This window comes from Metopolophium dirhodum, chromosome 9 (assembly GCF_019925205.1).
Source record: "Metopolophium dirhodum isolate CAU chromosome 9, ASM1992520v1, whole genome shotgun sequence".
NCBI lineage: Eukaryota > Metazoa > Arthropoda > Insecta > Hemiptera > Aphididae > Metopolophium > Metopolophium dirhodum.
This window is the reverse complement of record NC_083568.1, coordinates 14,724,276-14,750,977: the sequence shown is the minus strand read 5'-3', so window position 1 is coordinate 14,750,977 and position 26,702 is coordinate 14,724,276. Positions and strand designations below refer to the sequence as shown.

Sequence of the window (26,702 nt, the reverse complement as noted above, 5' to 3'; positions counted from 1 at the left end):
GTCGCTGGACAGTGGATTTGGCTGTCCGTCCACTATTATAATGATTAATGGCAAATTGCTTCGTTAAATAAATTTTTAAACTTTAATGGAGTGTACACGACACGCGTGTACGATGAAATCATTTTGTACAAAACATACAATAAATTGCTGAATCGCTTGTTTAAAATAATATCTCGGTGAGTAAAGTTCACACACATAGGTACCATGATATATTTTTATATCTAGTTTACAAAATAGCACAATCAGTACCTATACAGTTAACTATTATATATTATTATATATAAGACTATAGTTTTGTTATTACTTATTATTATTATTATTGATAAAATAAAACCTATAAATACGTATACCGTACCTATACGTTTTCACGCGGAATAATATTATAATAATATGTTGCGAAGGGTGAAGTGCAGATCACACCCGGACGGTGCAGGTATACCTATATATATTGGTATTCGTATATACACATTTTAATATACGCCCTCGCGACCTTGTACCTCGTCGGATTCGTATTATATTGACACCAATATGAAAATGACTACACCCCGTGTTCTTAAAATAGGTACCCACCAGGAAAACGGGTTTCCGATTTCTCGTACACGTGTGTCGACTGTCGACCATAATCACATACGTGCCACGTCGACCGTCGTCCGCCGCGAACGATCACAATAGTACAATACATAATATATTTACTATTTAGTAGGTATATTACTATTCCTTGCTTGCCCTGCGCACATGACAAAATAGATCGTTTTGATCTATTTTTTCATGCTTGCACAGTTGCACATCACGTCATCGCGTACGGCTAACGAACGTCGAATGTATAGGTACCTACGACCTAATGTTATATTATTACCTATTATATATTATAGCCATATGTAGGTACGTGGTAAATGGTAATAATCAGTGGCCCAACTATGTATGCAAACTGTGGTCCCAGACGGTCATGGCTCATGATATATTTATAGACATAATATAAAAATATTAAAGTATAGGCAATTTATTCAGATTCAAAAAAAATATATAGTATTTACTGTTTATATAGTTTTAATTACTTTCTTGATTTTTAATCAAGTAAGTATGGTAATTGAAATGAAAAAAGTCTGAATTTTGAAAATTTCAAGAATTTGTATTAAATAGGAAAATAATAAATATGTAACTCAGAAATGATGAGTAGGTAGGTAATTTAGCTAGCTATAATATAAAATATTAATGAGAGAAATTTGATATCACACCCAAGCGAATCGCGGGAAAAAAGCCCCACACTAGGAAAAAAGAGTCCCGATAAAAATGAATGAAAATGGGATGGGGACAGTTGGGTCCCGTGATAAGAAATTATAATTGATAATCTTAATCAAGAGTTCTAACTCTAACCTCAAAATGAAAATTGAAGTATAATATGTAAAAATTGTATTGAAAAATACATTAAAGTTACATAAAAATCATATAATAAATATCATAAAAAATTTTAATTACTTACTTAAATCACATATTAAAATATAATTAAATTTAGTTTAATACAAGTCTAAAATAATAAAATGTAATACAATAGTCAATAATAAATACAATTATAGTAATATAGTACCTATATAATTATAATAATAATGCTATAAAAATGTAATATTATAATTAGGTATTTTTTTCGGGACTTTTTACCTATTTGACCGGTATAACCACTTGAATCCATAAAAACTTCGGCGTCAACAGTCCCAAAATTTCTATTTTTTTTAACTTTTCTCCTAAACTATGATAGCTAGAAAGTTGGTTGATAACTCATTAAAAAGGGATTATCAAGTAGATACTAAATAATTTTTTTTTTAAATTATTTAATTTTTCAAAGATAAAAAAGAGTTCTTTTTCGCTAGATTTTCATTTAGCGAGGTAGATTTCCGATACTAGAGATCGGTTTCCGGTTTAGGAGATCTACCTCTCTAAATGAAAATGATTTTTTGTGGGGCTGTTCACACCGACATGTTTCTGGATTCAAATTGTTATACCGCTTGGGTGTGAATGTGTGATATGAGTTAATAAATTCCTAAAAATTAAAAATAAAGAAAGTTTACATGCCAATCCCTGACTTGGCAAGCATTTTTTTATTAATATACTAATATACTTATTACGTCGGCTTTTAAGTATTTGTTTAATCTATCTCCAGTTTTTTGTAATAATATAAAAATATGTCCAGATTTAAGAAGTAAAAATCATAAAATTAATCATTGTATTTTTGTTATATATTTCAACTGAATCAAAAAAGATAGATTAACTTCCCTAACCCGGGTAAAGTTGGGTAATACAGCTAATTGACAGTAAGTACTACAGTATTGTACAAAAAGTATGGATTATAAATACTCCGTTTCATTATAAATAGGTATAAAATTATTTAAAAGAAAAAAAGCTGGATAATTTCAAAATGTAACTCATGAAATAAAATATTGGTTAAAATGTAAAATAATTTAATTACGCGGATTATAAGATAAAATATCTATTATACTACTTAGCATAATGATTACGAAGTCACCCACTAGTGACTCTTTACAGTTTGCTTGAGGGGTGATTGTGGAAAGATAAGGTAATAACTAATAAGATATTAGAAAAGAGACGAGTTACAGTGAGTTTAATCGTAGAACAAGGCAACAGGTCTCTGCTCCATCTCCTTTTCAGTCAACGGTGAGGATTATTAGGGAGCGTATTATTTTTCTTCCGGAGGGAAAAATAGATATCTAGTATGTAGGTCGTAGGTGTTTAATTTTGTTATTTGTTGTTCAAATATTATATAGTTACTTACAACAAAATGCAATGCTCTTATGTGTGTAGCTTAATATAGCTAATAATATAATATTATTAACATTATATACCTAATTATAGGTACCTACTCAAAAACTACCAGACCGATTTTGACTGAAGTTTCAGAGATTGTTCTAAAATATATCTCCAAAGTTTAGAGAGTAGTTTAGCTACTAGTTCGAACCACGTTTGAAGATATACAAAGTGCTATCTAATATAATCCACCATAGCCCATAGGCGAACTGCCTATTTCGGTCGAATTAGTTTACAAAGCGAGGTACGCTGATGCTGATTTGCCCGTGAACTGAGGTAGGTCGTAGGTAGGTACCTACAGTGACGGATCCAGTGGGTTGGCAAAGGGGGTATTTGCCCCCCCCCCCCCAATTGCCGTAGTTTTCCTTTGTTTTACACCGTGTTTAGCCAATTTTGGAACTTTTTGTACTTTTCCCCCCCCACGCCCCTCCCAAAATTAAGCCCTGGATCCGCCACTGGGTACCTCTATTTACTTAGGTAGTTAGGTACATATATTAAAACCGAGATACTCCGACGTAGTGCCGTATTTTATGTTTATTCATTTTCCCTGGGTAAAATCGGGATATACAGCTAGTAGCCAGTTGGTATATTACAATATTAGCTAGCTATAACCTTCTAAACAGAAGTTTAGAACACCTTATCGGTTGTGCCCGTCCGTTTGTTAGTTACCATATGCAGTACATGGTTAAGATTGTTTCACGTTTGTATTAAGATTTTATATAACCGTGGTTCTATTCAAAGTAAATTCATACTAGCCAGGATTAAAAAATATATAAATATGAGACATGAGTATTTAATTTTTTTGTAGATTCATAGGAGCAAATATTTAAAAAAAAAATAAGCAAGGGGCTAATAACGCACTGCTGTACACTATGTGTCTTGATAAGTCAGTGTAATGCAATCATATATAAACTACTTTTTTCAAAATCCTGTTTTGCATTTCAAACATTCCCAGTTTTTGTTTGTTTTTCTGAAGTACCATCTAGGTGGATTCACTTTCCTACCAGAAAAGATGCTGAAGTAGAAAATCGAAGCATTGTATTAATGCACCAAAACGTGACTGACACAAATAATAATAAAAATAAAAGGTGGACAAGTGAGTTAGGTTAGATCTGTTGCACATAAGTTGTCGAGCATGTCGTTAAAATATTTGAATTCAATTGTATACGAAAAACGATTCAGAGCGGAGACGTTGTGTCTGACTACAGCATAGATACAAGGTACTAGTATAAATAATCAAATTTAATAAAAATCGAAAATATCTCATGGATAATGGCTAAAAATAGCGTAACTTTCAGGTGATTTTTTTCTTTTTGCTAGACGTAAAATAACTTGTTAGGAACCATATATTTAAATGTCTAGTGTTAGCTACCTATATTAAAAGGAAAACTTTTATGAATTTTTAACTAAAAATAATTTACAAAATTTGAAAAATTATCATAGCTATTAGCTATAATAATAGCTCAGATAGTTTGATAATCTTACCATGCATGGAAAATGGTTATTTTAACATTTAGTGACAATTTCTAGTGTCTAAGGTTATTCGTTTTTGAATTACAACAAAATATCAAAAATTGATCGATTGTTATTTTCCGGTGATCCAATATCGTGAACATTTTAAATCGTGAAAATTTTAAATTCAAACGCTCATAAAAAAATAATATTACTTTCCGGTTATAAAAAATAATCATGCCTATGTATCTTTAATATTTTTCAACTTCCATTAATGAAACTTATAATGAACCTTGCATTAAATTTCAAGCTTTTTTACAGAGTAAAAAAGTTTTTATGGAAAATAATTTAATAAAAATTTACAAAATTCAAAAAAATCGAAAAATTTCTTAAAGGTACAACTAGTTCAAAAAGAGATAAGAAAAAGATACTTAGAAAATTTTACCATTCATAGAAAATTCTGATATAAATATTTGGTGAAAATTGCAATGGTCTACGGTTGTTAGTTTTTGAGTTACGCCAAAAAAATAAAAATAGATTTTTTCAAAATAAATAAATAAAAATTAAACCAAAAAGTTCAATGATATTTAAAATAGTTTGTGAACTTTATAATATTATTATTTCATCTGTCTTTTTGACCAATTACCATCAAACATATAAGGAAAATGTATTTATTATTTATTAATTATTAATTATTTCCCTACCGCAGAAATGCCTCAAACGCGTCGAAGGATATTAAAAAACGTCGTCTCAAAACATCACAATATTTTTAAATTACTTGACCATTGTATATAATATATTATGACATATGATTGTTGACTGAAATTAATCGACGTCAAAACGATGTATGGCCATACATAGATTATTTTCCTTCGTGTTTCATCTTTAATCTGGAGGTGGCAGATGTGTCGTTCAATACTAATCAGGCATCATCTGCGGCCTGCAGACTTCAAGAGTTTGCAGAATCTTTGTAAAACATCCAAATAAGACTTTTTGGTCAAAACGTGGTAGTTGTTATTGTCTTGCTTTCATTTTCGAGTGAAGATTTAAGGAATATAATGTATGATAATTTATGGATAATTTATGTGAATATTGAATAGGTTAACAAATACTTTTTTAAAGGTTATTTAAAATAGCTGATTATTGTTCTAGAGATTTTTTAAATGATTCATTGCAGTTCACAACCAGGATTTTTCAAGATATGAGAGGGGAAGCTTATAAAACCTACACATTTATTATTAGTTATCGTAATGTCAAAAAAACCCATAAATAACCAATAACAAGCTCCAAAATATAAAAACAGACTATCAATGGACTAGGTACCTATTATAGAAATTATCAAACTGAATATATAATTGTTTCCTATCAATAAAATAGTGTAATATTTAAAAATCCAAATTTTGAATAATTTATCATTTGACACACTCTGGGTGTACAGACTACAGACCTGGAGTCTACCCCCTTCGATGCGTCACCTATTCATTGTTGAGTCAAGGACAGGTTCGATTATAAAGGTACCTGCCAGAGTATAATTTGCATTATAATATATTGTATAAACTCGTGACAAAACGCTCCAACTTACTGGAGTAGGTTAGCCACCTATTCAACACAGCGTAAGGCAAAAAGGGTAGAAACAAGTTTTTACAAGTGCTATTGTTTGCACAGTAAAGGCATGAATATATTTAATTTTTAGTTGCCTTGTCCTTATTATATATGGACCCCTATGACCTGTGAGATTTATTTTTATTTATTTACTGCTTTAATATCAATAGACAGTGAATATAGAGTAATAATGGTTTATTTATCCATTCAATTTTCAAAACTTTCCATTGAACTATTGCAATTTTTAATTCATACATGACTTACCGTCATACCATTTTCTAGCATACAATCAGTACCTTAATAGTTAATACTATTTGGTATATTCCATAGATGTATGCTACATACTACTATGTCATACATTCACATTATTTTAAATTCTGAGCGGAACCATTGCAATGAATGTATTGACTTACAATGGTGTTTTTTTGTGTTTGAAGACACTTTTTACAGTAGAAAAAAAGCTTTTGATTTTCAACTTCAGTATCTTTACCATTAGGAAAGTGGGACAAAATTGATTTCCTTATTTTGTTGTAATTCATAAACCAATAACCATAGATAGGTACTTGAAATATTCATCAAATGTTTATTTTAGCATTTTCTATGCAAAATATAGAAAACAGTATGTAGTTAATAATTTGTCAAATGTTCAATTTTTATAGCTAAGGCTAGAAAATTAAATACAAGGTTTCTCATAAGTGGTCCACACTGGATCAAATCATCTAAAAAATATATAATATAATATCTTTTAGACATTTAAAGTAAAAATGTTGACGAAATAAAATGTTTAAACAAAGAATAACAATTTTAGTTATTTTGTAGTACTTAATTCAAAAATATTGTTTGTGTGGATCTTAAACCTTGAACATAATATATTTTACACACATAATGATATTTTCAAAGCTATGTTTTTGGAAAAAATTAATTTAACCTACTGTATTACAAATAGTAAAATAAAATACAGCAATATAAATATATCATAAAATGTAGTTATTAATATAGACTAATCGACTATCTTGGCTCAGGATCGTTTTTTGTATGCAATATTGCAATGATTTTTCTTTGAAATCAAATTTGACATATATATTGCAGTGACTTACTTGATGACTAGATACACTGAACACATACTGTACAGCATAGCAGTTACCCTTTTTTTTATTAGTAAGTATTATAAAAGAAAGGAAAATTACCTATTTACTCTTGAGCTTTAAATTTTTTTATACAATTAATATTGTGTTATATATTTATAAAATGCTTTTTTGGTACATCATAAAAGTTGTTCAATAAAATCAAAAGGAATATACATGGAAAAATAATATTTTTTGAAGATGTATTTAATACTTCACTAAAATAATATACGCCATTAATTTATTTGAAATCCACAATTTAGTTAATTATTATTGAACATTATTATTATACAATTATAAAATAAATTAAGTTCTTACAGGAAAAAAAACAAATATAAAAACAAAAACCCTTAATATTATGAAAAATTATAATTTATCTTTTTGATATTATCAAGATTTATGATTCAACTAACCATTAAGTGGTTATCTTTTTATGTTGATTTATTTCCATGCTTGTTTTAATGCTTTTTGCGAGGCAAGGTTTTTTGTTACATAAGCACTTATTAAAAGAATTGTGGTAACAATAATTATTACTAGATAATCAAAATCTTCTTTCAGTACATCAAACGTTTTAGAAGGAGCCACTCTTGTATAAAATAAATCTAAAACATAAATTAAAAATATTTAAATGAATTGCATGAATTATCTTAAGAGTTAAGACAATAACAATAAAATTACCTAATCCATAAACAAAAACTAAACATGTAGATTCTAGACTGCTGGGTGTAGTGTATATACCATCAACTCGCATGAGACTTTTGTTATAATTTATCATAGATTCAGATGGCATTGGAAGTTCAGGGATGTACGGTATCGCTCCTTCTTCTTTAGGTTCACCTAATGGTCTACGAGGGTCTAAAAATGCCCAAGGTACTTCTAATAAATGACCAGTTGTAGTAGCCACTAAAAATATCATTGTCATTAATTTAACATAACTATACTATAAATTCTAAGATCTACAATCAATGACAAAAGTGAAAGCAATAAAACTTACTTAATATATGTTTGCTGGTAATTCCTTTTTCAGTGATGGTTGGTTTCATGGCTTGTAAAAATCCAGGAAGTATGTAAGCTTGCTTTTCTACAATTGGGGGGATTAAACTACCTCCAACGGAAGAAAAATCTAAAATACACACATATTATTGAATAAGATTGTAAAAGCTACATTTTAATTATAATATTAAAATATATTTTATGATACCTGAAGAGTTTGAAAGTTGATTTCCATCATACAGCTCATAAGATGCTATTTCAGTTCGTCTAGTTTTATCATTGTAATAGGAACATAATAGCCAATTTTCAGAATGAACTAAATGTATAGGATGAGAAGCTCGTTTATGAACAACAGAGTAAATAATTATACCGCTGACTGCATCCAACAAATGTAATGTCAAAACACCTAAAAACGATAATTAAGTTGTAGACAATACAATTTTTACATATTTAACATACTTTTATGTGTTGTATCAGGAGCCAACGTCAAAATAGCCACCATATTGGGATTAATATATTTGTATAAAACACTTCTGTCACTTAGAACTCTACCCTGAGAATGTACATGTTCCATAGCATCTCGTGAGCCAATCGCTATTATTTGAGTAGGTTTATTGAATTGTGTTTTCCAAACTTCTTTAGCAGAAAGATCCTAAGAATAAATGTACACAAATAATTTTAATGTAAGTAAAAGTATTACTGAAATTACTAACCTTTCCTGAGATTGGTACATCAACAGTGAATCCTTGCAATAATCCATTTGTAGGATTAGCAATGTATATATACAATGGAGGTGGCTTAGAGGATAATGATGTATCAGCAGGATAAAGATGAGGCAAATTGGAACTGTCAAACAATATTAGACTACGGACCATCTCAATATTCAAAACTGGAAGAGGAACAGCTTGTACAACTCTGTATGGAACTTGTGTAACACCATCTGAATGAATTGAAAACAAGTAACAATAGTTAGCAATATTATAATTTTAGGGAAGACTGAAGAATGGGACATTTGAATTACATACTTTTGGATTCACCATTAATTGGGTTAAATGTAAACAAAACTGTATTTTCTGAATCCTAAATTAATAGTAAAATTGAAAATTATTTTATGTCAAATAAAAATATAATAATAAATTACTTCGCTTTTCAATAACAGTGTACACATTGGTGAATATGATAAATGTTTTGAGTTTCTTTGTAAATGCATAGGAGCTGATGGCAATCCATTAACCTTGTTTTCATAGAATGTTCCAACACCACACAACAGAACAGACCAGAGAATTTCACCATTTAAATTGTCAATTCCAAATATCTAATACATAAAGAAAAATAATCAATTAGTAGGTACCTAATTATTATTATACACTTGAAAGTTTTTCATAACTTCATTACCTTTCCTGCACTAGTAACAGTTACAATAATTTTATGTAAACCAAACTGATCCCGAACTAGATTACTTTTTGTTCCAGTCGTTTCAGAAGGTGATTCAATTATTCCAAGAACAGTTGCAAACAGAGTGCGTAATTGTTGTAACTGACTGAACAAACGTCGAACAAACATACTGAAAGCGCCAGCTACATAAAATAAAATGGTAAAAATTTTTTTGTTCACCAAAACAATGATGTATTTATGAAGAATAAATGTAAAAAAATATCAAAAACTACAAAAAAAATAAAAATAAAACAATTATATTTGAACACAAAAATTCAAACTTTTACAACACTACAAATAAACCTTTATATCACTCATCATCACTCACTTGATACACTGTGATCCAAAAATGCTTGTGCACAAACATTTATAAATATTTTTAAACATAACTTGTATATTAGTTTTCATTATTACTTTATATTATATAGGCTAAGTTTAAAATACTTACATTCTTTGTTTCCAAATTCTTTTTCAATTGCTGCTTCAATATCAGAAACTGGTAAATCCACAAACTCTACATTTATAATATTAGTTAAAGATTCTTCTCTGTGCCATTTTATTGAACCTAATTCATGTGGACATGATATATTATTATATTTATTAAAATTATTTTATAATAAAATAAAATATACAGTCAATGAAAACATTATTAAAATTAAGGTATCATCACAATAACAATTATTATAAAGAATAATCGTCATTTTTTTAGAAGTTTATTTTAATATTTTGATTTTTAAGAAGGTTATTAGTATTTAAATATTTAAAATTTTTATTTATTTATAAACTTTCTGAAAAATATTCCAAAAAATGCAGATGATATTATTCTTTATAATTTGTATGTTATAATATTTTAGTTTCAGCAATGTTATTACAATGAATAAAATACAGGAAATTTAATTATATAACATATATTACACAAGATAAAAAAAAAATATTTCAAATATGTGAAATAGCTATACGCCTGACAACAATTTAAGAAGTTAATTCCTAAATAAACCTTCCAGTTGTTTCATTTAAAAAATGTAAAGATGTTTGAATGCATAAACAAGTTTACTTTGAACCAGTCAGACCTTTTTTCAAGTTTAGCAAAATTTTAACAAGAATAAACAATTTAAATTTGTTGTATTAAAATACATAAATATAAAAAAAAAAAATATTAAAAATATGCGTTAACTGATGCAAAGTTAACTTGTTAACAAATTCAAACATCATTACATTTTTTAAATCAAACCACTATAAGTACTTTAACTTTTGTCTGTCGTTTTGATGTAAAATGTATGGGGTTTGCAATCTCCTTAACTATATTAGTAGATAATCAGTAAGTTATGGACACTCTGGACAATTGTTTATTTTTGGTTAAAATATGGCTGATTTTACTTAATTTTTTGAGCCCGTAAAAATTGTGAAACAATCTTTTTGTACTTTTAGTTAAAAATTGAGTAGTTCTTACAGATTTTACATGATTTTAAAGATGCATAACTGTTGTGATTACACAATTATACATTGTAATTTTATTTCTTTTATATTTTAAGTGTTTTGATTGTTTTCTATAGAAAATTATTTAGATTTCTGGAATTTTAACAATTATTGTAAACAAAAAAATACAAATAATTTGAATAAAACTACCATTTTACCATTTTTTTTCTTCAATTTTTTACAGATTGAAAAATAGATAAAATCAGTTCAAATATAACTAACAAAATGAGGGATAATAAGTTGTGACTACTCGGTCATTCATATTCTGAGGAGAAGTGACTCAACAGGCAGTAAGTGTGGCTAATATAAATGTTGAAGGAAAGAGAAGAAGACTGCCAAAGAAGACATGAACAGACCGAATAGAGAAAGACACAAAAATAGCTGGTGCGAGCAAAGGAGAAGTATGGGATAGAGGTTTGTGGTGGTGTAGAACCCTTGGCTGACCTCATATAGTTATGAAAGAATGGTGAAGAAGAAGAGTTTAATTTTAACTAAAAATAAACTACTGTACACCAATCCCTGACCTACTTATATTTATCAAACTTAGGGTAAATACTCAGATTTTTAGATTAATAGTTTGAATGTTTGATAAATTATAATAAATAAACCAATATTATGCTATAGGTATTGCATAAAAATTATAAAACAATTAATTATTATTTATTAAATCACCTGGCATTTTAAGAAGCATTAATGATTGATCTTGTGTTGAAACTAAAGCAACACAGTTAACAGTATTTGCTTTACTACGTCCACAAAATGCAGAAGATATTCTTGGATTAGAAATTTTTAAAGAACTCTTAGACTCCTTTGATGACAAACTTTCAATAACAGTAGAATCCTCTAATATCGAACCTTCTGTTACGATGGTGTCCTAAAAAATATTATTTACAATAGCTATTAATTATTACAGAGTGGAGAATCTCCTATTTCAATTTAATTCCTATAAATAACTTTATAAGATAATATATAAAAAAAAAATTAAGTACCTAACATCTTTGGATTTTTAAGAAGATAATCTTATATGAATTAAACAAATAAATATAGTTTTAATTTTAGTAGATAAAACAATTAAAAGACAGATAAGTTAATAATTTTTCCTGTCATTATATTTAAGTAAAAATATAAACGATTATGGTTATTGTTGGTTAATTTATAATTTATATTGGTAGCTACAATCCTATACAAACAAAAATGTTGAAACATATAAAACTATAACAAATTGTATAAATTGTGTAATACATACTTGCATAGGTGAAGAAATTTGTAATAGAATATGCCTGTCAGCCATATATGTATATATAAATGATGATGATCTGGATGTTAAAGATCGTACAAGAATTTTATTTTCTTTGACATAAACTAATTTTTCTACATTTTTATTTGTAACGATAAATGCAGGTATTGGGCTTCCGGGGATGGCCTCAATTGTATCTCCGATCATATCAAGACCTAAACGATCCGTATTAGATTTTATTAATGATCCAATATTTAATTTTCCAGCTACATCAAGACAGGCTAAACTTCCAGAGGATAATGCACAACTAAAAACATTTAAAATATAATCAGAAGTAGAAAATACATAAAATATAGATTTTTGATATTACCGATCAGAATCACTAAACCAATGTGCTGGGAAAGTATAGGTAGCTTTTCCTTTGACACCGGTTTCTAAATGGTAGGTGTCAACAGCTATTAAATTGTTTGAAGAATACACATTATGAAGGTGTCCGTTAAAAACAAACAAATACAGGACATTACTAGTCTCTGTACTCCATTCAAAATGTAAATATCCATCTTTGACATCCCATCCTCTCACTTTGATTACATCAACTCCACTTACTGTAATGATTTTAGATTTGGTTGGATGTATTAGTTCAACACGACCTTCAGGTCCTTTTTCCAAAATTTGTCTCCAAATAATATCACCTAAATGCAATTAACCACATTAAGAAACATTTACAATTAATTTATATGTGACTTACCAGTGTCTATAGCTAAAGAAGCTACAACATTTTTCTCAGTTGCAACATAAAGCCTTTTTGTTGTTACATCAACATCGATTGATGAAAATTTAACTTCACCAACATAATTTTGTTTCCTGAAAAATGAAAATCATAATAGTAAATACAATTTTATTTAAATAGATTATGAAGCATTAAATAATAGAAAACCATTCAATAATTAAAGAAAATGTTTAGGTTAGCAAGTGGGTAAGAATATACAAATATATAGAGCTACCCATGTATAATTAATATATATATATTTTAAAATACTTTAAAATACAGCCAGTCATCAGATAAATGATTATTAGATTTGTCTAAACACACTGGTATTTTTTTTATTTTTTTTCGTATGGCGCTATGTCCAGGAGTAGGCACAAAGGGACACCCGTAGGTTTCTGCCATGCCCGGTTGGGGGATGGCGGTCTTGCCATTTAGACAGTTACCTGCCCAGAGAGCGATGCCGCCCGTGGCCGGGATTCGAACTGGCAACGGTGTGCGTTACAACTGACGCTGTAGTCCACTCAAGCAGTCCGTCCCCCACACTGGTATAATGACATATCAACAAAATTGTTCAAACAACCCGGTGTGTTATTTTTTCACAGTGGTTTGTACGATCAGATTTTCTTAGTAGAGAGTCACACCACAGACAGTTCACTTACCAGTCAAATTTTCCAGCTTGGTCTTCGTATAGCCCGTTGACAGTGAATAAAAATGAAGATAATAAGACAGCAAATATAAGTTTGGAAACCATATTTTTTATTTAAGAAGAACTTAAATTATATTATACATATTATTCATAAAAAAAAAATTAATTATATAGTTACACAAGTACACAACTATGAACTAAAATCAATAGTGTATAAACCTGTAATAGGTAGTCGTAGATTATAAATTAAAATTATTTAACTATTTTATAATCATAAATCAATGATAATTATTGATTATTTTTTAACCATCACAAGCGACAAACTATTTATTGTAAGTAATCTTCAGAAACAACCGGAATACTGACTATCAGTTTCTAGATAACTTTTATCACCGAATAAAAATTTCAAATTAATTATTTTAGGACGTAAGATACGATACGCCGCCAAAAATATTTGATTTGAATTTTGAGTAGGTAGTAGGAACACAATTATTGGAATTGCATGAAAATACTTAAATACATTTTAGTTTATCATTCTGTTTATAATAATAGATTTTTTTGTATAATTATTTCATTTAAGTCATATAGTTTTACATTTTAAAATGTATTATATTAATTTTATATTATTTCAAAAATAACATGTAACAATTAATTCTCTTCTGTAGTTTTACTCTTCTTTTCTATTCACATTTCACAGTTGTTTTTTTTCTCCAGTAACCAAATTAACTGCAGTTTTCTTCCCATAACGCTATTGAGTACGTCTTACCATAATTTATTGCTTGTAATAGAAACTATTAAGTTAAAACTTCTTATTTAATGTGTTATTTTTACTTTTGAACATTTCAATAACTTTCGATTTTGGATGACGTTCATTAAAAAATAGGAATGAATTGGTTTTTTAAATGTTTTATCAGTAACTAATGTAGTTTATTTCATAAACAAATTTTAGTGCTCGCTTCTTGATTATAACTTTAGTGCTCAAAAAATTTAAAATAGCACTCGCTGTAATCTAGTCCGAATATTATCATATTTCATTTGTTGTAATGAATATCCCAACAAAAACACTCCGTCAAGTCTGTGTAAAAAACACTGAGTGAAAAAAACTTAAAGATAAATGCTATAAAATGTGTGATATAAGGAGGAATCTAAGTAAATGCGGTCTAATGTGTAATATATATATATATATAAGTAATTAATCCAAGTTTAATAAAAATAAGCTACTTATATTTATATTTGTATTTCCATTAATATGGTTTATTGAGCGGTTTGAGAGTAATAAACCTATATATTGTAAAAGAGCAGTTAATCTGTGCCTGTTTAAAAGTCAATTTATAATATTTTAATTATTAAACTCAATAATTCAAATTCAAAAAGTAAAATATCACAAGTTTAAGAGCTAAATATTGGACATTAAAAATAAAATATCGGAAATTGACCCCTACCTATACAAGCCTAGATACACTTCTTCTCTTCAATTTGTATAATAGGTGTACAATGTACATACTGTGACAACTCAATAACTGTAAGCTATTGGTAATACAAAACTAAGTTTCAGTGTTTCACTAAAATTCACATTTCAACATTTGTAAAAAGTGTGTAAATTGCTGCTTACTGACATGTACACATGCACGTGCGCTCCGCTATTTATTTTATACACAGTTACTCACACTAATGATCACTTACTACGCACACAGTAACACTAATAGAAAATTGCCTATATTAAACTCCTTAAAAACGTTCGGTACGCAGCTACCCCTTAAAGTCGTATTTTCAATAAATTCATTAAATCAAAAAGCCAAAGACAAAAGATGAATAAAGTATAAACTAGTATAATTTGCAAATCAATAATAATTTATCAACATTTATTATAAAAATATATTGTATGAGTATTATCACTATTATGTATTATTTTAACATATTTGACGAGATATTCAATTTATAAAACTTTATCAAACTTTATAAAACTATACTTTACAAAATATTATTAGTAGTATATACATCGATATCAAATTTATATTTATTTTTAACAGCTTATGTTGACACATTTATATTAGTCCAAGTACCTATATTTAACACAATACAAGTGATTAATTTAAATTACTAATGTTACGGTTTTTGTATTTAATAAGAAAGCTTACCTATTGAATAATATTTAATAATGCGCTTTGTTTTAAATTAAGTATTTTAATCATTTAATCATTATCTATTTCATATAAAACATATTTTTCAATCGCGATGAGTTATGAGTATCAAAGTTTCTAATTTACTTCCACTTAATGTATTTGATAAATCAACAAAGTCAACACGCAAAATCTATGTATACCATTTTTTTCCTAAAAACGTGTTTTTCTGTGGTTGCAATATTACAATATTGTTATTCATAATAACATAATGTAGGTACTTCAATTCTAAACAACCAGAAAAATTAGAATGATTGTTCCCACTAAGTGCCCACCAAATCATTGTTTACTTTATAATTATAAAGACATGCTGGTAACATGTATGGTACTGTCACAATCGTTTATATACTCAAGGTCTCCATTGCATATATAGGCGTGCACTGCAGACCATATAGCTTCAGAGGCTGATCCTTCACGCTGAATGAGCTTAATCCAGCCCATTTTCTAATAGAACCTATATTTAAAAATAAGATTGGTACAGGATTAAATTAATCCCACCTTAGCCTATCCATTATATTATGTATCATCTATGGAAAATGGAAATAAACTTTTCAATAAAGATATCTTTAATCACGGTCGTTGACTGTTGAGTAACCCAGGTCCTGTCAACCCGAATCTTTAATCGTGGTAGCATCCCAGATATCTATATAGACACATGGTACATTTATTAGTTAGTATAGATATTTGTGGGTAGCATAATATAACAATTATAGTGGTAGTTAGCACGTTTTATTGTTTTAAGATATACAGCCATACAGGTTACTCAACGACCCTCTGCACAATGCACATACACAACAAAAGTGGTGCGCGAAAATGTTGGTTTCAAACAGCTGATCGACGATATGAGAATAGCTATTATAGGCCGACTATAGTTAAATCCTAAAGCTACTATTATAGCGCTCCAAGCACGGATTTAGTCCGTGGCTCGGTGGCTCCAAGGCGTAATATTGTATATCTATAATATATATACATATATTATGATATATATGACAAGATCCTTTCTGTGCACCAAAAAATAAGTTTCGTTTCGTTTAGTAACCTGTATATTTAAATCGTGGTGGTTGTGAGGAAATTCCAAAGATAATGTTCATAATTATCTGTTATCTGACAGCTGTTTGTTAAACATTGATAAGCAATGGGCTGAATATTACATATAACAATATTTGATTACTCAATGCCTTTGTACCTATAGCCTATAGGTGATTATTACAAAATACAATTTTAGTATTTAGTACTATTTACTCTATTCATAAACTACTCGTTAGTGTTAGAACTTGGTTTTATTATTCAGTTTGGGCTCTACATTTAACTTAATTGTAAATATTTACTGACAAAAAGTTCAATAAAATCGATACAAAATGATGACCCTAATAAATCGGATACTTGATTGGATTAAGAGTAAATTTTGGACTGAAGAAATGGAACTCACCCTCGTTGGACTACAATGTTCTGGCAAAACTACATTTGTTCATGTAATTGCAGTAAGTAACTTATGATTTCCTCAAACTATAACTTTTTTTCATAACATTTTTATTACTTGCCTACTATGTGGGTAATATTATGTTGTATCTACAGCTGTTTGAATACATTTTTAATTTAAAAATATTAATTATTTGCTTTGTCAATGATTTAAAAATAGTGATTGAGCAAGTTTCAATAGTGTATACGAGTTATATTTCCTTTTATATTTGCAATATGCATTTAAGTACATATTATGTGTTTTATAGACCATTATATTGATTCATTATAATAAGGGAGGGGTCTATAAATACTGATTAATGTTTTTTTTTATATTATTTATATCTATTGAATCTATTGAGTAATCTGACTCATCTTCTACCTAAATAATAATTAAGCAAAATATTATTTCACTAAATAATGAATAAAAGTATAATAAGATCAAGGGTGATTTTTATAAATTTATTCGATGAAACATTAAAGTAGGTATATTTATGTTTTATTCTCTTGTAAAACATGAATGATACATTTTACTTCATATGCTTCTTTGTTTTCTTTGTTATTAATCATATTGATAGTGGGAATATTGAGAATTTTTAAAAATAATTAGTAATATAAATTAGGTACCTATTTAATAACAACAATTTTTAAGTTGAATATTATAATAGTAATTATTACAATTTTTTAATTTTTAAATTATAATTTGATTAACATTTAGGTAACATTGTATTACATTTTCATATATTTATGTTTAAGTCACTTAAAGATAACAATTATATAATATACAATAATATGCAAAATTAACAATTGAAGTTCCCAATTCTCATTTATTTTGTATTATTGTTTATGACACGTATACCTAATAATCTTAAGACATTATATTATAGTTTTACAAAAAAAAATTTTACTTTTTATAAAAAATAATAACATTTAATTATGTGGTAATAAATAAATTAATTACAATTTTTAGTCTGGTCAATTTAATCAAGATATGATACCAACAGTTGGTTTCAATATGCGAAAAGTGACAAAAAATAATGTCACTATTAAAATATGGGATATTGGTGGTCAGCCACGTTTCCGATCTATGTGGGAGAGGTATTGCCGAGGAGTTAATGCTATTGTGTATGTATACATAAAATTAAAATACATAATCATAAATTACATACTTAATTTATTAAATGTTCACAGTTATATGGTAGATGCAGCCGACACTGATAAATTAGAAGCTTCAAGAAATGAACTTCATAATTTAATAGATAAACCACAATTAGCTGGTATACCTGTCTTAGTTTTGGGTAACAAGAGAGATTTACCAAATGCTCTAGATGAAGTTGAACTGATTGACAGGATGTTAGTAAATCATTTATTTGAAGTTTTATTGTTTTATTAGTATTGTTAAAAATGTTAATTATATTTTTTTATTTAGGAATTTAAATGCCATTCAAGATCGAGAAATTTGTTGCTATTCGATATCTTGCAAAGAACAAGAAAACATTGATATTACTTTGCAATGGTTGATTAGCCATTCAAAATCTAATCGTCAGTCATCAACGTAAAATTACCATTGGAAAATTTCATATCTAGCACTGAATTGTGCTAAAAATATTGAATCTTTTCTAGATTTAATTTTTTGTTTAAGGCTGATCCACCTTTTTTAATTTCTTTTACCCAATATAGATAAATTAATGCCGTTTTTATCAATGCACTCATGGTTATAATACAGCAACTAAGTATAGAAGTTATAATATTACTATAGAAAATCATATTTTTGGATCAAACCTCAGTTTATATGTCATACTGTTTATATTAATTTTTATGGTTTTTATTACTTTTTTCAGCATTTATAACATATTGTATGGTTTTGTTGTAAAACAAATAAAAATTTTTTTATGTAAGTTATAATTTTATCATTCAAAATTTATACATTTATATTATTATTTTATTATTATTTAAATTATTATATTTATATATATTATGTATTATTCTATTAATCAGAAGTATATTGCTTCTCAGAATATTAATAATTTATTCAACTATTTTATACCTGAAGCTGACTATTGTTACATGGGTTTATTTTTTTTTCTGTAAATATTTAGTTACTTAGGCATTAAGTCTATTATTGTAACATAGTATTAAAATTATTTCTGTAATACCTAATTTTAATATCTTATTCTCATTTTTTTCTTTCCAACCTATAGTATTCAAAAATTATATTGAACTTGAATTATAACATTGAATTATTATATTGTGTCTATAATATTTATTTACCTATAATTTATAAACTGTAGGAACAGTCTGTAATTGTAATTGTACGTTAAATGTAATTAGTTACAGTTATTTTTGATTTTTGTTTTATTTATTAATTCTCTTTAAACAGTAGTTATTAAAAAACAAAGAACTGATTTTAACAAGAAATGAATATTTAAATATCATTATGTGGCATTTGTTTTCATTAACTTATTTGAATAATTTGTATTTGAATAATATTTTTTTTTATTCATTGGATTTAAATTTTAAATGGCATAATTATTGTTATGGTGATTTTACTGGAATGTAGTAGGTAAAAAATTGTTTTAAGATCATTTTAACCTTTTTTGTCTAAAACTCTAAACCCATTTGTTATCTATTTTAAAAACATTAATTTATTAACATAGGTGCAATAAGCTGCCATGTACACTGGGGCTCATGCACCCGTTGAAATTGTCGAGGGATGCAAGGCAATGAAATATCAAAGATTAAATTATTATATTATTATTATTAGGTATTTATTATTTTTGAAAATCGATTTAAAAACAATTATAATAATAGTATATAATTATAACTATATTATATCAAATCAATTAAAAATTGTGTCATGGGCATTAATTTTCATTGGTAAAAGATAAATACAAAATTACATTGTAGGATTTTCCAAAATTTGCATTTTATTAAGAGATGCTCACGTAAAGCTTTTTAAGATTTACAATGAATACCTCCAATTATTTTCTGTTTATAAATGATTGTCATTGATTACATGTTATTAATTATAATATTAATAACATGAAGTAATTAGCAGAAATTAGTATTATTTTATAATTTTATATATAAAAATGGTTTATTTTGGAAATTGGTTATTCTGACGGTGGAGGTAAAAGTTTAAAGTAAGCACCAAATCGCCGTGTATATTGCCTCGAATAAAGAAATTACATTTAAAAAAAAATATGGGAGTGAATACTATGGTAAGTAGTATATATACAAATACTACATACCCGATTTTGAGTGAACAATTCAAATTTTTCATAGAGATATTATCAGAAAAGTTTAGATAGTTTGAATATCTCGTTCGTTTTATACCAAGTGCTATACAGCTTATATGACTATCAGACTATATTATATCCAATCAACCTTAGACGAATTAGTTCATAAAACGAGGTATACCAACGCCGATTTACCCGTCATCTAAGGTACACTCAAACTACTGCTTGGAAGGAACGTGTAAAAAGTTCATTCCAATAATTTTGTTCAATTTTCAAGAACTTAACGGGAACGATTCTTGTAAAATTAATACATCGTCCGAATAACCTGTTAATTAAAAATTAATCCCGGATCTAAATGCCCTAAAAACTATCCAAAAATGCTCTTAAAATAGAAAAATGCATTTTATCCACAATAATGTTCTTAAAAAATGATCAAAAAGTTATTTTAATAATTCTTAAGTAAACAAAAATACGATCTTAACGAAAAAAACGTGATCATGATGTAACTAATTACTTGTTGCTATGGTCTGAGTTCCGACTCCCGGACACATATTATATAACAGCCATTGAACTGTAGATAGATAAAGATGTTACCACAGAATATATTTCATTTATTTCATATATTCTGTGATGTTACCAACGTATCAAAATCATAAATAGCCAATAGGTAGTACGATCGACCAATTATAAATGGTCAGAATGAAATGTTTTGGATTAACGGGTACTTACCATTTAAGTTTAATCTAAAAATGTATACCATGTATAAATGTACACTAAAAAGTAAACATGAACAAAATTACTTAAAAATTACAATAATTATTGCTCAAAAACGCCAAAACTGATAAAAATTCAAGATATAAGCTTAAGTTGTCGTTATTTCATTTATTTGATGTATGCCACAGATTTTGTACTTAAAAAGCATTGTCGGGGACTTCTTAAAAATAATGAATTTTGCATTAATTAAGGGGTTCCAGTCGGTCATTTTCTAAGGAGTAAGAATTAGGCAATTCTGTGGCAAGTACAACCGGGCCGTGTCAATGTGTGTGAGTGTATATGATCTAAGGTTGAACCTAACCGCAGTGTACTAACACAGAATACATGATATAAAATATTTCATATATTCTGTGGTACTAATCTATGGTCAACGCGTCGCGAACAGTATCCATATTCTAAGTACAGGCGTTCTTGCATTCGCAGGCAGTATAATATTCAATTAGAAAAAAGTATACGGTTACTTTTCGAGTAAAACATACCTCGGCTGTGAACATAGGCTTTTTATTATATTTTAATTTTAAAGCGAATTATGAGTATTTTAAGATGTACAAACAGTTTACAATTTTAAAACACACATAAGTCGCTTTAAAAATAAAATATAATAAAAAGCCTATGTAATTGTATAGATAATAGTCTCGCCTTTAAATTTTATAAGAGGTCAATTCGCTCTAATTTTTAAACTAACTGAGATAAATGTGTTCTGCTGAGCGTAAAAGTTGCTATGTTCCACGCATTTGTAAGACAGACAAATGTCACTGGAACGTTCCCTTAAGAAATGTTATTATTTTTACAGCATTAAAATCGAACCATCTAAAGTCTCACAATCTTGTCAGAGCGGAGGGTCTAAAATCTAAAAAAATTATTTTTACCGACTGGAACCACCTTAAAATGCGGACCCTATAGTTATAAGTATTTAAAGTTTAGTTGAGCGCAGTGGATCATGGTTAGTCTTCTACCGAGGTGTTCTAAATAGAAGTCCTTAAAAAATCGTCAACAATAATAATATATTATTCCAAGAGGATTATTTTGTTCCAGCCCGGGAGACGTACCCACTGTGCAATTTAAGGCCCCGGTGCAATAACCAGGTATGTCCAATTTTTTTCAAAAATCATATTTTAATATAGAAATATTCAGAAAAAAATCTCTATCGATCGGTGCAAAAATCGAACACGTCCAATAAATAGTGTTGAAATAAAATAATAAAAACTGATTTTTAAATTTCTGTTCTGTGCAATAACCAGGTATGCATCTGTTAAAACATTATAGGTATATGTATATCCATTTTTTTTTTCATTGGGCGGAAACACCAAATACGTCCGGACATAAATGGTTATTGCTCCAAACACTTCCATTCAAATTTAATATTGGCATTAACATATTGTTTAAACCATAGGCATATTGGCGTGTCCAGACTTCAACCGCAGGTCGTGCACAATAGTGGCATATTCAGGGGAGGGGTTACTGCACCCCCACCCACCCCCCCCCCCCCCCACCCAAAAAAATTAGGCTAAGGTTTGGGAATATGACACTCAAATTTTAAAATAACTTTTATCATCTGATAATAATTAAATCAATTTTACTTTTTTTATTTAGAATTAAAAACAATATTCCTTTTATCAGATAAATAAATAACTAGGTAGGTTATATGAAATTGTATTTAGTTGTTTTAAAATATAATTTTAATATCATTAATACTTTATACAAATCTTTATTTTTACGTGATGAAAATCAAAAAACTTAATACGAAATCAGAAACTTAGAAAAAAGTTTATATTATGCACCGAAATTCATAATGTACCTACCTAAGTTGGATGAAATTTTGCAGATCATGCTTATGCATGACAGGCATTACCTGTAGACACACCTATGGGTTTAATCGATGTATTTTATTCTTACAAAAAGGATAACACCAAGTTTTAAATTTTTTAGATAGTTTTTTATGTTTCTTGAACAATTTTGAAAAATTGACGTACCCGGGTTTTGCACTGAGGCCTTCAAATTTCAATTGCACAGCAGCACAGTGGCCCACTGGCCCAGGCCGCCCTGCATATCATACACTTCGTTTAAAAGGCCCTTACGAGTTACGATGTACCTATTATTTGATTTTTGATTTTTACCGAAAATAATTTTATATTGTGGATATCGTATACATATATGAGTGGCATAATATAATCGGTGTAGATTCAAAAATGAAACCAACTACCTAATAATAGTTTCGAAATTGTTGAACCATTGAACGCCGTGCACTGTGCACAACCCGTACCTACCAATGGTAATTTTACCACAGCCCCCTCAACCCCCCCCCCAATTTACCGATTTACAGATTGCTCATATTATATGTCACTAGCAATTGTTTATTGTAGTATTATTACTAAATATTATATTTCCTATTTAAATTTTTAAGTACCTACGTAGTGGGAGATAAATGATAATACCGATAATACAAATATTATGGTTTGTTAAAAAAATATCGACCGATAGCATTATTTTAATTTTCATAGGTGGAATTATACACGACAAATTAGTCATGAATGAACTTACTATTCTCTCAAACGAACTATAAATAATAAAAGATGTACGTGATCTTTTACCACGGTTTGCGCCCTTTTAATATTTTCTTCCAAGTTCTCTTGCCACATGGTCAATAATGGCTTATCATTCCGTGTCCAGTCAGCTATTATCTTATCTCAAATAGTTGCATACCCAATTTGTAAAATGTGAACACGAACGCGAAATGTAGGAATTTCAATTTAGTATTAATATTAATTATAATGTAATTTATCATAAAAATTGGGATAATTTATTCTAAATTTCATTTTTAGTAGTGTTGCAAAAATAATGTACCTATATTATATTTCTAGTTTAAAAACAGATAGTTTATTTGTCTTTTCAATCATTTACAATTATTTATGTGAGAATGTATAAATTTAAAGTTTCAAACAGTTGAAAGTATGAGTGTTACGAGATATTCTTAGACTAAAAGGACCGGTTGTAATTATGGTCGTAGCATCCAAAGAAGTCGTCACTGTGGCTTTGTTGTGCTGTGTATGGTACGTAGTAAGCTCCGGTAGCAATGTAGTTGGCAAGACGCTTTTAAACCAATTCCCATATCCAATGACCGTGACCATGGTGCAGCTCCTGTCCATAGCTGTTTATTCGGGTCCGTTTTTCAACTTATGGGGCGTTAGACGATTCGTTGACATAAGTTGGCCCTATTATTTTAAGCTTATAGTGCCACTTGCTCTTGGGAAGTTTGTTGGATCAGTTTTCACACATGTCAGTCTATGGAAAGTACCAGTTTCCTATACACACACAAGTAATTAAATACACTTAATGTAAACATGATTTCAGTTTTTAATAATTTTTTTTTTGTCATTTCAGTAAAAGCTACCATGCCACTGTTTAGTGTTATATTGTCAAGAATAATATTAGGAGAAAAACAATGTTTAAAAGTGAGTTATTGAAAACAAAATTATGTGAGATGTTTAATCGAGTCTTTACAAATTGTATTTTAGGTATATTTGTCATTAGTACCCATAATTGCTGGAGTTGCCATCGCATCTTTCACAGAGATATCTTTTGATGTAATAGGACTGATGAGTGCTTTGGCAGCTACATTGCAACACACATTGCAAAATATATTTTCTAAAAAAGTACTTCATGACACTGGTATTCACCATTTACGCCTGTTACATATACTAGGTCGTCTAGCATTGATGATGTTCCTACCCGTGTGGCTTTATTTCGATTTTTGGCATCTAGTGACAGTTTCAAATTTTAAAGTAATTATATAGTATGAATTATTAATTAACAATAAGTAACATCCATATTATATACATTTTCATAAAAATAATTTCAGATGAATAATGAATCGTACAAAGTATTAGGTTTGCTGTTTACTGATGGTATACTTAGTTGGTTACAAAATATATTGGCATTTAGTGTTATGTCAATGGTTACATCTTTAACATATGCCGTAGCCAGTTCATCAAAACGAATATTTGTAGTGGCTGCATCTTTATTTGTGATTGGAAATCCAGTTACCATTAATAATGTTTGTGGTATGGCATTGGCTCTGTTTGGTGTTATTGCGTACAATAAGGTATATATTTTAAGATAACTATTTGTAACAAAATAAATTTATTTTAATTGATCATTTTAGGCTAAATATGATGCCAGACGAACAGATCAGAAACGTGTAATATTGCCAATGACATACCAACACACAAACAATTCTACATTTTGGCAAAATGGTACCGGAAATTCCAGTTATGTTAACGGAAATAAATCATTATTTGTCTAATTTTATAATGTGACAGCTTCCATACAATTATAAAAAATTTAAAATTTAACAAAAAAGTTGTTAAATATATATATATTTATGTATTTTTATTTTGTTAATGTTTTCGATTATAATATAATATACTTATTGTATTATTTTATTTTTTATGATTGTATTGATTTTTGAGTATTTTTTATTAAAATAGTTATGTTAAAAATATTAGTTCTTTAAAAATGTTAAATGGATAATATTGTAACATATGTTTTGTACATAATTATTATTTTATGTTATAAAAATTGATTTAAATTATATTCTATTATTTTTATATTACAAAAGTTGGTCATCAGGTCATCTTGTCTAATTACTTGAATAAGTTCATTTAAAATTAAATTATTTTAGTTATTTGTTTTACTATTAACAGTCAACAAAAACTAAATACATTCATGTAAAAATAAATTCCATTGTATATTATGATTTTTTTTAAAGTGTTACATTTAGACCTTATTTATATTTTGTAAAGACTGTTTATTTTTTTGTGTTGCATAATGTCATAATATTAGTTATTCTTTTTGATTTATCGTTATTTATGTTAATTATTGAAATATTTTTGAAAGCATGGCCAATTAAATTTAATAGTTAATTTTATATATTGATAAATGGTCTTTTTAATCTTTATTGTATAGTTTTTTTTATTATCTATGAAAGATGTAACTAATGATCATTAGCTTACTGACAGGGGATTATGTATGTTGTTATCTCCAATTGAGATTATATTATATTTTATTTTAAAAGTAGTATAATAAGAATATTTTTGTTAAAATAAAAATATAAAATAGTTATTTTTATAAATTTAAATTGTACTTGATAAATAGCTTGATTTTTAAATATCCAGTGATAGCTTAAAATGTTGTAAGTATTACAATGTTTGATGAATGTAAAACAAATTATAATTAAATCAAATTATATTGAATACATTTTACATTCAACGTTAGTGTCTGAATGTAATACCCTCAATGTTGGACAATAGGCAAACAGATATTATTGTGCCATTTTAGTTCATGAAATAATTTAATAATGAGATCATAAGAATTATTAACAGGTGCTCTCATAACCATCCAATTGCGTATGGAAGAGTATTACAGTCTTCTGTATTCAGTGGTGTAGATATAATTTCTGAAAGGGGGTGATCAAAAAAAGAAAACAATATAGTTAAATGGGA

At 28.0% G+C, this 26,702-nt stretch overlaps 3 protein-coding genes across 4 annotated transcripts; 2 read left to right on the top strand and 1 right to left on the bottom strand.

Annotated features, from left to right (window-relative positions):
* Positions 1–7,219: 7,219 nt before the first annotated feature.
* On the bottom strand, positions 7,220–13,886 carry LOC132952572 (ER membrane protein complex subunit 1). 2 transcript variants are annotated; one of them, XM_061024898.1, is made up of 16 exons: positions 13,564–13,886; positions 12,884–12,999; positions 12,506–12,827; positions 12,145–12,442; positions 11,571–11,772; positions 9,871–9,987; positions 9,751–9,774; positions 9,384–9,565; positions 9,130–9,303; positions 9,014–9,068; positions 8,702–8,928; positions 8,448–8,640; positions 8,197–8,394; positions 7,990–8,118; positions 7,674–7,898; positions 7,220–7,597 (listed from the first exon to the last, which is right to left on the bottom strand). In XM_061024898.1, exons 1-16 carry the CDS (start codon positions 13,653–13,655, stop codon positions 7,437–7,439), a joined length of 2,715 nt encoding a protein of 904 aa, XP_060880881.1. In that variant the 5' UTR covers positions 13,656–13,886; the 3' UTR covers positions 7,220–7,436. The 2 variants fall into 2 exon arrangements, with proteins under 2 accessions (XP_060880881.1, XP_060880882.1); XM_061024899.1 differs by lacking the exon at positions 9,751–9,774 and having other exon boundaries at positions 13,564–13,885.
* A 3,014-nt stretch (positions 13,887–16,900) lies between these two features.
* On the top strand, positions 16,901–19,948 carry LOC132952056 (ADP-ribosylation factor-like protein 8B-A). The gene is made up of 4 exons (XM_061024185.1): positions 16,901–17,211; positions 18,159–18,313; positions 18,380–18,541; positions 18,618–19,948. Exons 1-4 carry the CDS (start codon positions 17,089–17,091, stop codon positions 18,745–18,747), a joined length of 570 nt encoding a protein of 189 aa, XP_060880168.1. The 5' UTR covers positions 16,901–17,088; the 3' UTR covers positions 18,748–19,948.
* A 3,949-nt stretch (positions 19,949–23,897) lies between these two features.
* LOC132952036 (solute carrier family 35 member E1 homolog) lies at positions 23,898–26,332 on the top strand. The gene is made up of 5 exons (XM_061024160.1): positions 23,898–24,517; positions 24,583–24,653; positions 24,717–24,983; positions 25,061–25,303; positions 25,364–26,332. The coding sequence occupies exons 1-5, from the start codon at positions 24,199–24,201 to the stop codon at positions 25,502–25,504; spliced, it is 1,041 nt and encodes a 346-aa protein (XP_060880143.1). The 5' UTR covers positions 23,898–24,198; the 3' UTR covers positions 25,505–26,332.
* Positions 26,333–26,702: the final 370 nt, after the last annotated feature.